The sequence below is a fragment of the Cucurbita pepo genome, chromosome LG11 (assembly GCF_002806865.2).
Source record: "Cucurbita pepo subsp. pepo cultivar mu-cu-16 chromosome LG11, ASM280686v2, whole genome shotgun sequence".
In the NCBI taxonomy this organism is placed as follows: Eukaryota; Viridiplantae; Streptophyta; class Magnoliopsida; order Cucurbitales; family Cucurbitaceae; genus Cucurbita; species Cucurbita pepo.
Genome location: NC_036648.1, coordinates 6,839,212 through 6,852,789, shown reverse-complemented (window position 1 = coordinate 6,852,789; position 13,578 = coordinate 6,839,212). Strand labels below are relative to the sequence as shown.

At 36.9% G+C, this 13,578-nt stretch overlaps 2 protein-coding genes across 4 annotated transcripts; both read left to right on the top strand.

Annotated features, from left to right (window-relative positions):
• Nucleotides 1-724: 724 nt before the first annotated feature.
• On the top strand, nucleotides 725-7,003 carry LOC111805678 (TOM1-like protein 1). 3 transcript variants are annotated; one of them, XM_023690840.1, is made up of 4 exons: nucleotides 725-814; nucleotides 1,745-2,306; nucleotides 5,147-5,392; nucleotides 6,326-7,003. In XM_023690840.1, the coding sequence occupies exons 2-4, from the start codon at nucleotides 1,788-1,790 to the stop codon at nucleotides 6,749-6,751; spliced, it is 1,191 nt and encodes a 396-aa protein (XP_023546608.1). In that variant the 5' UTR covers nucleotides 725-814; nucleotides 1,745-1,787; the 3' UTR covers nucleotides 6,752-7,003. The 3 variants fall into 3 exon arrangements, with proteins under 3 accessions (XP_023546608.1, XP_023546610.1, XP_023546609.1); XM_023690842.1 differs by lacking the exon at nucleotides 725-814 and adding an exon at nucleotides 835-969; XM_023690841.1 differs by lacking the exon at nucleotides 725-814 and adding an exon at nucleotides 976-1,125.
• A 1,112-nt stretch (nucleotides 7,004-8,115) lies between these two features.
• On the top strand, nucleotides 8,116-13,493 carry LOC111805781 (probable arabinosyltransferase ARAD1). The gene is made up of 9 exons (XM_023691012.1): nucleotides 8,116-8,660; nucleotides 9,290-9,463; nucleotides 10,366-10,523; nucleotides 10,608-10,755; nucleotides 11,018-11,133; nucleotides 11,226-11,364; nucleotides 11,877-11,987; nucleotides 12,732-12,800; nucleotides 13,189-13,493. Exons 1-9 carry the CDS (start codon nucleotides 8,163-8,165, stop codon nucleotides 13,321-13,323), a joined length of 1,548 nt encoding a protein of 515 aa, XP_023546780.1. The 5' UTR covers nucleotides 8,116-8,162; the 3' UTR covers nucleotides 13,324-13,493.
• The last annotated feature ends 85 nt before the right edge of the window (nucleotides 13,494-13,578 follow it).

The following is a 13,578-nucleotide window of genomic DNA, read 5'->3' as shown; positions in this document are numbered from 1 at the left end:
TATAAAAACGACCCATTTTTTAGGTTAAATTATAGAAACTGCTCATTAACGATATACTTTATTTCAATAATGCCACTGAACCTTTAACGTCTTATATATGCTCTTAAATTTTCTATAAAAAAAATAAATAAAATTAAAAATAATATTCTCATACTGATATAGTTTGTACATAGTTTCAATAATATTCTAAATTTTAAAAAATTACATTAATGAAACTGTTATCAACGAGTCATTGCACGTCATCTGTAACTATGGACCTAACATTTCCTTATTTTCCCTCTTTTTTGTATCCGTTTATTCTCGTTATTTTATTCTCCCGTCTCTAAAATCATCTGATACAATCATGGTATCGACTATAACAAGAATAAAGGAAAATAATGAAAATACCCTAAGATTTAAATTTTTTAACAGAGTTGTATGTAATTAGCTGAGTAAGGATGCTATTTACTCATTAAAATCGGCTCGAAAACCGGGCGAGGAATATCTGTTTATACCGAAAATGAAAATGGAGCGAGAATATTTTTCTCCTTGTTAATTAAGCGAAGACGAAGACGAGGACGAGGACGGGAAATAAATTATTTTTAAAATATATTTTGATATACAAAATGCAAAATTGGATTTATAATTTTTTTTTATAAGATTTAAATTTCTCTAGGAAAAGGAAACAAATAAATAAATAAATAAATAAATGATAATAATAGTAATAATAATAAATAAAGTTTCTGGAACCGTTGACAACAAGCAAAGAGAGACTGAAAAAGAAAAGATTCACTTCGAGAGTCGTTGCACCGTCGTCTCAACCAAAGCTTCGCTGGTACGAACTATTTCCCCCTTTTTGGGCAATAAATCTCTCTATTTGTTCTTCTATTTGTCCTAGATTTAGGTCAATTCAAGAGATCGTAGCTTAGGGATTCTTGATTTGATCGGTCGTTGACTCTGTTCGCTTGCTGGTAAAGTTTTGTGGAAAGGGTATGCGAGGAAAAAGTTGAAGGGAATCTCGTATTTTGCTGGTTAATCCATTGGATTTTTGTGATTTCTTAATAATTTGTGAGAATTTGGCGGTCGGAGTTGGGAGCTCGATTGTCGTTTGAGAAAAAAGGGGCTGGTCTGATTTTCTTTCCGCATGTAATGGGAGATTTTTTTTTAATATATATATTTTTTCTTGTTGATTTCGATTGGACGGGTTGTTAAAGAATTGTGTGGATTTTGGGGGTGATTGAAGTAGGTTTACGAATTTTGATGACTCTTCGTGCATACTTTGTTTCCTGCCTTTCAATTTTTTGGTTTCCACGAGGCGGCGAAGATCTTAGTTTTGTTTTCTTTGAGCTAGTTTGCATGTGCGAAGGCGGTATTTGTGCATAAAGTTTCGGTTTCATAGTTCATCAGAAAGGATTTTTTTTTAGTAAGTTTTCCTTTGATTTTCAATTGATGATATTGGTCGGTTAACAGATTTTAATGGTCTTTGTCACAATAATTTATGCCACTTTCAATGATCAAAACAAGATGATGTGCTTTCTATCAGCTGTTAGCGTCTAGGTTTTCGATATATGGGTTTTGAAGTTTTGAGATTCTACTTGTATATTCTTATTAAAAACTTTAATCTGCTTGCGAACAAGATGACAACCATTTGAAACTCATTGCTTGTTGTATGATCTTCTGCATTTGTTATTTTGACATTTTTCTTTACTGAACTTAAATATCAAACGTCATGTCTTCTGACATTTCAAGAGTTGTGCGTTTCCAGGTATTCTATTTAGGATTTTTCTTGATATTATTCAGTAGTAAAGATGAGTGACAACTTGATGGATAAAGTAAATGCCTTGGGTGAACGCTTGAAGATCAGTGGGACTGAGATGAGCCGAAAGATGAGTGCAGGTGTCAGCTCTATGAGTTTCAAAATGAAGGAACTCTTTCAAGGTCCAAACCAGGGTGATAAGCTTGCTGAGGATGCCACATCAGAGATGCTGGAAGAGCCGGATTGGGCCCTGAATCTTGAGATATGTGACATGGTTAATTCCGAGAAAATCAACAGCATAGACTTGATTCGCGGGATTAAAAAACGTATAATGTTGAAAAACCCTAGGATCCAGTATTTGGCATTGGCGCTGCTCGAGACATGTGTTAAAAATTGTGAGAAGTCTTTCTCCGAGGTGGCAGCTGAGAGAGTTCTTGATGAGATGGTGAAGTTAATTGATGATCCACAAACCGTTGTTAATAATCGGAACAAAGCTTTAATGCTGATTGAAGCATGGGGAGAATCAACTAGTGAGCTTCGCTATTTGCCCGTTTATGAAGAAACATACAAGGTATCCATATATTTCTCTCTCTCTCTTTTTCAGTACAGGTATTCATATATCTCTGACCTTCTGTCTTTTTTAAACATCTTATAATGAAAAGGATTTAGGGCTTTGCATAATCTCAGTGGATTAAGTTTAGAAGAATCGTTCATCTGCTGGCGTTTCCATTTTCTAAGTTTACACATAGAAGGATAGATACCATGCATATATTTAGTATCACAAATATTGTTTCTAAGAAATTTATGTCAGTTTGTAGTCTAGTAACTAAGCAACGAACTTTGTTTAACGCTTGGACATATGAAGCGGAACAAGCTTATCTTGAGAAGAAAAGCTTGATTTAATTAAAAGGGAAGTAGGACCACTTGGAAAGTCTTCATGTTGTACCCTTTTTGTTTCTATTTTATTTTTTCTTGTTATTTTAATTTTCACTTTCTTTTGTAATTACTCGCCTGCTGATGTATATGCTTCTTGGAGTTCGGTTAAATGTATTTCAGTGTGAGTTGATAGGGAGGGTTGTAGTGTTGTGAGGTTGGTTTGTTTTGTCTGGATTTGAATTTATTTGGTTTTTCGGGAGCGGATGAAGTATGTGGGGCATCAGAAAAGATTGCAGTATGGTATTAACTAAGTATGTAGAAAACTTGCTGACTGATATTGAAGCAACCAAAATTAAACAAATTGGAACGAGAAACCGAGAATTGTATGGATAAGAATTGTGTTAGGAACCTCTCAAATGTGCAAAAAAGAAAGACAATTTTGTATTCCTCTCTAGGAAATAACAAGGGTTGCCCCAAAGAATGCGTGTTCTTGTTGTTCTCCACAAAGGTGTTCTTATCTTTGTTTCTTGCTTCCTTCCGTTTCTACTCTGTGAATGGTAAGGCCGAACTAGGATGGTCTTAGGCTGTATGGAGTGGAAAAAATTCTATGAGGGATTTCTAACCCCGCGACTTAACACGTCATGAAGGACCAAACCTTAGATCTTAGTGTATGTGGTGTCCATATCTTTGGAGGAACCCTTGCCAACCCACTCAGTTTCACCCAATGATGAAAGGTCCACTCCCTTGTTCAAGTGGCTACATCCACATCATTCTTTGGTTTAGGAAATTCCCCTTCCCCAGTAGACCAAGGTGACTTGAACACATGGCCTTTCTCTTCGATACCAAATTCCAATTGAAGTGGGATGGATTGACCTAATCTCCCTAAAGGGAGGAAGTTCTATCTATTCCTGTATATCACTTAGGACAAAGTCAGTAGCGCAATTTCCAAATGTACTCCTGCCCCTTTTGAGGCACCCCAATTCTTTTGAAAGAGAACACAAAGCTTTTCATTGAAATTCTTGTGAAAAGCTAAAAACATCTATACATCATTGCATAGAAACACCTCCCTAAAAATTAAATGAGATGACCCTTAGATCCAAAAAAGTTAACATCACCCCCCCCCCCCCCCCCCNCCAAAAAAAAAAGAATCGAGATAACTAAAGAAAATGGCAATCCTGATCCATAACAAGATGTAAGACACTTTCAAAGAACTCTCTTGCCTTCAAACAAACCTTCCTCATCATAAACTCCAAAAGGCACCCTTTTTCCTTTGGAGACTTCCTAATTAGGTGCACCTTGTAAGCACGGGGATGAAGAATGCCCAATAGATTGTTTTATAGTCCTTGGAAGTCAATTGCTAAGTGCAAGAACTTGGTTGTGGAAAGTGTGTCTGATATGGAGTTAACCCAAAAGAAAGCTCTGATACCAAATGATATAGAATCACTTCAAGGGGAGTAAGATTCAGATTACCTTGTTGATCGAATATCTCACGGCAAGAACACTTGTTTGAGATTTGAATTACTCCACAAGCAAGATCGATCATGTCTAGCTTGAATGATTCTTGTTGATCAAATTTCTCCAGGCAAGAAAACTTGTTTGAGATTCAAATCACTCCACAAGCAAGATTGATCATGTCGAGCTTGAATGATTCTACATGCAACCTAAACTACATAGAATTGCATAGAATTGCAAAGAAACTTAGCCATTGGCTAAATGAAAGCAAGAATGCTTCTTTTACTACATTTTTCAAGTCTGACTTACAATGCTAACATACATGGCTTTATATAGTCACAAAATAAAACCCCTAACCTTGAGTCATTTTAAGAGTTTGTAACATTCCTACTTAATGACTATAATTAGCCACTATGTGTACTTTATGGTCATAATTAGCCACTATGTAAATAAACCTTACAATACATTAAAAGAAACACCAACTAAATTACTCTAAATTATGATCAAACCAAAATTTATAACAATGAAGCTTCATTCTTCTTCAATGTGGCATGAATTGAAATATCTTTTGATAATTTCAACAACATTTTCTTCACATCTTCATTGGAGTATATTGTATGATTGATGTCTCTTGGTTCATATGAATGTCTTTCTTACTGTGGCTGATTTGTAGGCTTATCTGGTCAAGTTGCATGCAGTGAGGAGAGACTTTTGTCCTAATGGGTTTAAATGAGAGAGTTTCTAGATATGTGAATTTTCAGTTAAAATTTAAAGGAATCATGTCAATGGTCATCTTTATATCCTTTTGAAGTTTTAATCTGCAGGGTCTTTTTCTATGATGCCCAATCAACAAACGAGCACTAAAACCTATCATCCACCTCGAACCTTTAATGCCCCTAATATGGAAACATAGTTTTTTTTTTTTCTTTTCTCTTATCTTGGACTTTTTCTTAGTTTCTGCCATGCACGACGAATGGGAGAGTAACAATTTCAGATTTTAGTTCCCTATTTTTTCTTTTTGATGCTTGCCCTGAGTAGGGCAGAAAATTGATTATTACATCTTCTTTTGTTTTCATTTATCAGAGTTTAAAATCAAGAGGCATTCGATTCCCTGGTCGGGACAATGAGAGTCTTGCACCCATTTTCACTCCCCCTCGCACTGTTTCAGCCTCAGAGACGGAAGTCATTTATACTGAACAGTATCATCATGATATTCCGGTGCACACCTTTACAGCTGAAGAAACAAAGGAAGCATTTGACGTCGCAAGAAACAGCATTGAGCTTCTATCAACAGTGTTATCCTCATCGCCCCCTCAGGATACAGCGGAGGTAATGCATCTTTTTCATAGTGTTCTTAGTTTTCTCTGTCTTACATTTATCATATATAATGCTTTAAACTTTTAATATGTGATACAAATGGATGTTTGGAACATTTCATGGTCTAATATTCATTTAAAACTCGGTGAACTACTGTAGCTGATCTTAAGCATAAACTCTATTCCTGGTCAAATATCCTAATAAGATTTATGAAAGGTACATGTAAGAAATAGAGTACAAAAAGACCTATTAATCGTCCTCGGTTGAATTATAAATTTTTTCTCTGAACTGCCATAGATAAACTACCATTACCAAATCGCCCCAATTTTTTCCTCCTGAAATTTGAACTTCACAACTCCTCAACTTGTATTGAGGCTCATGGTTGTGGATAGACTGGTTACAGGTGTTTCGAAATCGAAGCTGGTCAGAGCTATGACAATAGGCTACTTTAAATCAGATCTGTTTTTTCGATAAGAATCCAAACAAGAATAAGAACAGCTCAAGGGTGAGGGCAGGGGGTCGAGGGTACCCCTCCCAAACATGGATACTTTAAAATCAGAACTGGAACTCAGACAATCCTACATTGCGAATCGTCATGAAAACATGGTGTCGGAGAATATTCGCTTTCTAGGTTCCTTTTGGTATTCATTACCATAAGATTTAAGAAATGCTCTGCTTCTTCTAATTTTCAGAGTTGCAATTAATTTTGTTAAATTGGACCTAAGAGTAGGGATTATATTTTGCCATATTAGTGCAATTGGACTTGGACTCCCTATTTTTGGTTTGATGCTTAAATTTTCCCATAAAAAGAGTGCCTGTGACCCATGGGATTCTCCTTTGCTCCAGGTAAATTTTATCGAAATTGGTCGATGTTCAAGCCGATTGTTTTGTCGATTCGATCATATACCAATAGAATGATCCTACCTTGTTTCTCCCCCTCTGCAGGATGATCTGACCAGCACACTCGTACTACAATGTCGCCAGTCGCAATCAACCATCCAAAGCATTATCGAGACCTCTGGAGACAACGAGGCCCTACTTTTCGAGGCATTGAACGTAAACGACGAGATTCAGAAAGTACTTACCAAGTATCAAGATCTGAAGAAGCCCTCAACTGTTCCACGTGAACTAGAACCTGCCATGATACCAGTTGCTGTGGAACCTGATGAATCTCCCCGTCACGCCAAGGAAGACGCTCTGGTTAGGAAACCTGCCACTTCTCGCGGCCGATCTCTCGGTGGAAGCAGCGATGACATGATGGACGATCTCGACGAGATGATATTTGGCAAGAAAGGAGGAAGTGCATCCGATCGGGGACACGAATCAAAGAAGCCTGATTCGTCAAAAGGCAATGATCTCATTTCCTTTTGAGCTTTGTTTGAACAGATGATAATCACACTATGTTGATCTAGAAAAGATTCATTTGATGTTAAAAGAAAATGTGTTTATGTAACTTCTTCGTACATTACATGTTTTAGATGCGTCTTGTAAACTTCTACGTTAACTTCTGCACGTTTTTAAGTTCTTGGTGTTCGGATTTGGTACCATACGATGGCGTGTGCGTATATATTATTATACACACGATACGATTTATCATTTATGAATAATACAAGTTTCGCTTTAGTGTTCGTTTGGAAGGTATGATTCCAAACACAATAGTTTATTATAGTTTAGTAAATAAGTCGAATTATTAATCAAATTTCTCACCCTTCTTGTTCTTTCTATTATCCCCTTTTCTTTTGGGACAGACGGCTAATACTAATCTAATAAGTTCAGTTGTAGTCTGATCTATTGGTTCGGACACCAGACAACTCGTGCCTGCCTCCATAATTATAAGGTCGAAAGTTCGAGCCCTACCACCAAAATTATATGGTCGATAGTTTGAGCCCAACTTTTGAAATTATGAGATTGATAGTTCGAGCCTTACCTCTGAAATTATAAGATTGATAGTTCGAACCCTACCTCTGAAACTATAAGGTCGATATTTCGAGTCCTACCTTCGAAATTATAGCCTTACCTCCGAAATTATAACGTTGATAGTTCGAGCTTTGCCTTTGAAATTATAAGGTCGATAGTTCGAGCCTTACCTCCGAAATTATAAGTTCAAAAGTTCGAGCCCTACCACCAAAATTATAAGGTCGATAGTTTAAACCTTACTTCTGAAATTATAAGACCGATAGTTCGAGCCCTACCTCTAAAATTATAAGATCGATAGTTCGAACCCTATCTCTGAAACTATAAGGTCGATATTTCGAGTCCTCCCTTCGAAATTATAAGGTCGATAGTTCGAGCCTTACCTCCGAAATTATAACATTGATAGTTCGAGCTCTGCCTTTGAAATTATAAGGTCAAAAGTTCGAGTCCTACCACCAAAATTATAAGGTTGATAGTTTGAGCCCTACTTTTGAAATTATAAGACCGATAGTTAGAGCACTACATCTGAAATTATAAGATCGATAGTTCGAACCCTACCTCTGAAACTATAAGGTTGATATTTCGAGCCCTACCTTCGAAATTATAACGTTAATAGTTTGAGATCTGCCTTTGAAATTATAAGTCGATAGTTTGAGCCCTACCTCCAAAATTATAAGCTCGACCCTTTGAGCTCTACATCTAAAATTAAAAGGTTGATAGTATGATCCTACTTTTGAAATTAAAAAAAAAAAAAAAAAAAAAAAAAAAAAANAAAAAAAAAAATTTGGTGGATTGCCCATGTATTTGTTCTTCACCATTCACATTCCTAATTGCGAAATAGAAATTCTGGAGTTGAACAAGCAACGCCATGCGAGGGAGGAACCTTTCTTCATCAATGTCTGCTCAGATCCAGAGATCCAATCGATCTCCACTTCTCCTCTTCACACTCTCTCTTCTCGCCATTTCCATCCTCTTCATCCTCGTTTTTCTCTCCCCTTCCAATCCCAATCCAACTTCCTTCCACCATCCAATTTCCTCTCTCAAACCCGAGACCTCATTCGTCATCTCACTCGAGCATTTCCTCACTCACAAGGCTCCGAAATCCCCTCCGAGTCGCGATGATACGGTTCCTGCGGCCGGAGATGTCGAACAGGCGTCTAGGAAGCTCGATGAGGCACTTTCGGAGGCAGAAATGGGGCGGGTGGTTCGAGATCCGTACTATCCCTTGGGGTCGCCGATTAGAGTTTACGTTTATGAAATGCCGTGGAAATTCACTTACGATTTGCTGTGGTTGTTTAGGAATAGCTACAGAGAGACCTCCAATCTCACCTCTAATGGCAGCCCCGTGCACCGTCTTATTGAACAGGTATTCTATTGTGTCAAGTACACTTAATCGATAGTATTATAGTGTAGGTTTATTGATCTATATTTTACGCTTTCCTCACTTGTGACTTCGTGAATTTAACGCTATATTCGTGTGATTTTCAATATTACTCGAGTGAAAAGGACACTGCTGAGCGATTATCTAAATTAATAGAGAGGAAATGGCATTACCGATCCGATAGTAGATACTCTAACATCGACTCAAAGTTCTATCAATAAATCAGGCTGTTTAATCTATTATGTAAACAATTAACAAGTGAACTGGTTTGAATCGTACTTCTTACATAGATTGAAAACGATGTTAATCTTCTAGTCGATATGGATGATGGACTTCCCTTTTTTTTCTTAAAAATTCCGGAAAACTTAAATTGATTTGGTATTCTACTGCTTGAAAGTGTGGATTATTTTTGTGGTAGTTTTATATTACATTCGTTTATCTCGTTCCTTGTTGATATTCTGATGGAGCGGGCGAAGTCATATAGAAGTCGCCGGGTAGCTTTGCTTCAGTGTATATTGATATGCTTGTAGTTTTCCATTGTACTTTAGTTATTTCAGATTTACATGTTTCTATATGTCGTAACTAAAACGCCAAGAAATGGGTTTCTTTTGTAGCATTCTATAGATTACTGGCTGTGGGCCGACCTAATTGCTCCAGAGTCAGAGAGACTGCTAAAAGGCGTGGTGAGGGTTTATCGACAGGAGGAAGCAGATCTCTTCTATATTCCCTTCTTCACAACTATCAGCTTCTTTTTGTTGGAGAAACAACAGTGCAAATCACTTTACAGGGTGTGAGTGAGCTTCCAAGGTTTTCTGTTATTATTCTTCCAATTGTTATGCATGACATGCCTATATCGCTATTAGTAATTTTTCTCACTTATCAAATTTTGTAAAAGCAGTTGTTTCCTTTCTTTATTTTATTCATAGTCATATGAAAAGATACGACAATATTCTTTTTAGGGGAGTTTAGTGCTGGCTTTATTTCACACATGCTCTGTGAGTTGATTGGTTAGTTTGATTATGTGCCCAATTAGTGGGTTAGTTATAATATTAGATCTACTTCCTACTGCTGAACTAATTTATGCCGTTTTCTTTGAGGCGGAAGTGGGTTTCTTTAAGCAATCAGGTGACAAGGGGATATTTTCTCTTAAGCGAGTACTCTCTAGAAGTGACTGGTACTAGTTGTAAGGGAGGATTGAGTTGCCAATCTTACTTTCATTCCTTCTATAGGATAGGAAGAGATCCCGTTGGCTATGGGCCTAAATACTGTGGAGACAATGGTTACAACGACCAAGGTATTCAATGAACAGGCTTAGTTCAACATGGTTTGTGCAGAGTCCCTATATCTAGAAGAAAACATCCTAAGGGAAACGATTTTTATGGCATTTAAAACTGTTGTTGGTGGGTAAGGGTGGTGCAATGTTTAGGTGTACTTTTGAGAAGCCTAGTGGTAGAGGAATAAGGAGTACGTATGGATTCATTAATCCCATTAATGACTTGAATTTGCATCTCTTACATGCCAATGAAAGTTTGACTTCCTCCTGTCGTAGAGGGCAGCTGATCTTATCAGTTGTATTGCATCGTTCTATTTCCTGGAGCATAATTATTTTGGAATGTTATTTTGGTTCAAAGTTCAGTTGTTTGTTTTTGCTCCATAAAAGCATTGATGTACTTTTTACATATGGATCCAGGAGGCTCTAAAGTGGGTGACAGATCAACCTGCATGGAAGCGATCTGAAGGCAGGGATCACATACTTCCTGTTCATCATCCATGGTCTTTTAAGACCGTTAGAAAATCTATGAAGAAGGCCATTTGGTTGCTACCAGATATGGACTCTACAGGAAACTGGTAGACATTTACACGATAGAACCTCATAGTAGATATTGAATGTGCTGTGAAGGTTAATTAAATGACATGTACTGATATTTTTAGGTACAAGCCTGGGCAAGTCTATCTGGAAAAGGACCTTATTCTTCCCTACGTTCCAAATGTTGATTTATGTGACAGAAAATGCTTAACGGATGGGCAATCAAAGAGAAACGTACTGCTCTTTTTCCGTGGTCGGCTCAAAAGAAATGCGGTAAGTTTTGGTCAATACCAGTGTAATTTCTGCACTCTATACCATTTCTTCGTTCATTTTCTTGATGTGTAGTAAGATGCATGTACTTCCTTTAGTGAGTCCCATGAACTTTCTTTGGTCAGTTATGAGTTGATTTCTTAAGAGGGAACCAAACAGAGCCATGTAATTTTTTTTTAAAACTTGAGCTGGCGGTGGATGAGTGCTTTGGTAGTAGACTAGAACCATGACATAGCTCTTGATAGACTATTCTATTTTCTCTTAGGGAGGAAAGATACGGGCAAAACTTGTTGGAGAGCTAAGTGGTGCAGATGATGTAATAATAGAAGAGGGAACGGCTGGAGAAGGAGGGAAAGCAGCCGCTCAGAATGGAATGCGCAAGTAATATGCAAGCTTTTATTTTAACCTCTTATGCATTTTCTTTTGTTACCATTGCAATTTTCAGATTGTCGAATTTCTTCTTCCATCACTAGGTCCACCTTTTGCTTAAATCCTGCTGGCGACACTCCATCATCTGCCAGATTGTTTGATGCTATTGTCAGCGGCTGCATTCCTGTCATTGTTAGTGATGAATTGGAGCTTCCATTTGAAGGAATACTTGATTACAGGAAGGTAACTCAATGTATCAATGTCACTTTCTTTGTAGTATTTACCTTGAAGCAAAATTGGTAACGTATTTAATTTCAATTACGGTAATGAATTTGAGACATTCCATTGGATTAAGAATTTTGCATTTGGTATAATCTTTGGTTATATAAGATTGAAATTAAAATTCATCTGTCAATGAAAATCGCATGAGAAAACATCTTGGAAGTAGGAAAAGTTACGGTCTCTTCTAATATGTGTCAATTGACGAATTTAGATCAAGTGGGTATTGTAGAAATTGTGCTCATTTAAATTTATTGGTTTTCTATAAAAAGAAAGAAGTTTTCTAAACTTGATGGATGGGATGAACAGTTGGTTTTTTCCATCCATTTCCATATACCGACTACTTGTGATGAACCACATGATTAATAGCATCATTTCATCTCCGTGGACAAGAAAGTTGTGAATGAAGTACACGAGATCTCGTGGAACGTTTATCTATGATGTCCTAGAGCTCAAATGACATTTTCCTCATGCAGATTGCGTTATTTGTTTCCTCTAGCGATGCTCTAAAAGCAGGATGGCTTTTAACATATTTGAGAAGTGTTAGTGCCGCTGATATCAGAAGACTGCAACAAAATCTCGCTAAGGTGTGCATCTCCTCCAAAATTTAAGTGGTTCTAATAATACCTTTATAGTGTCATTGCTTGCTCTAAGTGTTTGGTACGAGTTCATAACTTTTTATGCGTTACTTCTACCAATAACTTCTTAGGCATTCAAGCTTATAGGGAAGAGCATCACGTATCCTTCTAGTGCTTAGTGTGCTTACATCTTGAATGCTTTTGGTTCCTCAACTGAGATATATACTAGTCGATTTCAATGATCGATTCTTTCTGATATAATATACATTATGGTGATTTCTTTTTCGGGGCCTTTTTTGAATGGACAACAACATTAGAATTTCTGAAACAGCAACGGATTAATTTAGCATTGTGTTATTTGTTTTTGTCTCTCTTGGGTAAATTTGATGGTCCTTACATTTGAAATCTTTGTTATCTTTTTTGTGCCAATTGGAAGAGTTCTCTTTTAGTAACTTCCTTGGGGCTTGGCTCTCCTCCCCTCATTTTAAAATTTCATTGTATCACTTTTTTTTTTTTTTTTTTTTTTAAGAAACAATTTCATTGATGAGTGAAATTTACGAGAGGGATGTATAATCCATGATGTTTACAAAAGACCTTCCCAATTTGCAATGAGGGAGGTATAACTATAGGAAGTAAAAATATTAGACATTTCTGTGGCATTCGTGTTATCGAAACTAAAATATTTTCACTTTTCTCATACAAATTTAGTGTTACTGAAACTAATTTCTTCTCTTTTTTCGTGGCATTCGTCAGTTCTCAAGACATTTCCTTTATTCCAGTCCAGCTCTACCCATGGGTCCGGAAGACTTGGCTTGGAAAATGGTTCGTTTCTCGTCCTTCGTCTCTACTTTCACCCTTAGCTTGTGATGTTTGGTCGAATTAAGTCAACGTTTTAACAAACTATTTTGCCATGCTACCAAAAACCAACCATTAGCACATGTGGGCATTCTTTTTTCTTTTTCGAAGAAACTAACTTTCACGGACAAAACCCGAGCTGAAAAAACCAAGAACTGGAGAGGGAGGCTATTTTCTTTTGGAACAAGATACAATTTTCTTTTCACGAGACTAATACTCAAAGATACAATCCGTATTGATTCATTAACTTTCCGGGTCATGATTCCGAGCAGTGAATTTTGGCGCTCGTTAGGTTTTGTGCAATTTTGAAGTAAATGAATTTCATTGTAATGGAGTTTGGTTTGGTTGTGTGCAGATTGCTGGGAAGTTGGTGAATATAAAGCTTCATACGAGGAGATCCCAACGTGTGGTAAAAGAATCAAGAAGTGTGTGTAGTTGTGAATGCAGGCCTTCAAATTTGACCAACTCCCCTCCTCCTTCCTTGTTATAATCTCTTATATCTTACCCATTGCTCCAATGCCTTGCCTTCGATTGGGAGCCAAAATTATTACTCCCAACTCACCAACTCACCATGGGAGAATTTTATTTGCTCTTTCTCTATATCGAATTTGTAGTGGAAGACTATTTCATATTCTTCTTTATAAATTTTATAAATTTTGTAGAATGTCATTTTTTTTTAAAGATATTTACATTTGTAAAAGTCTCTTGATGTAAGATGTTAGTTTGCATTATATAATCGACTCAT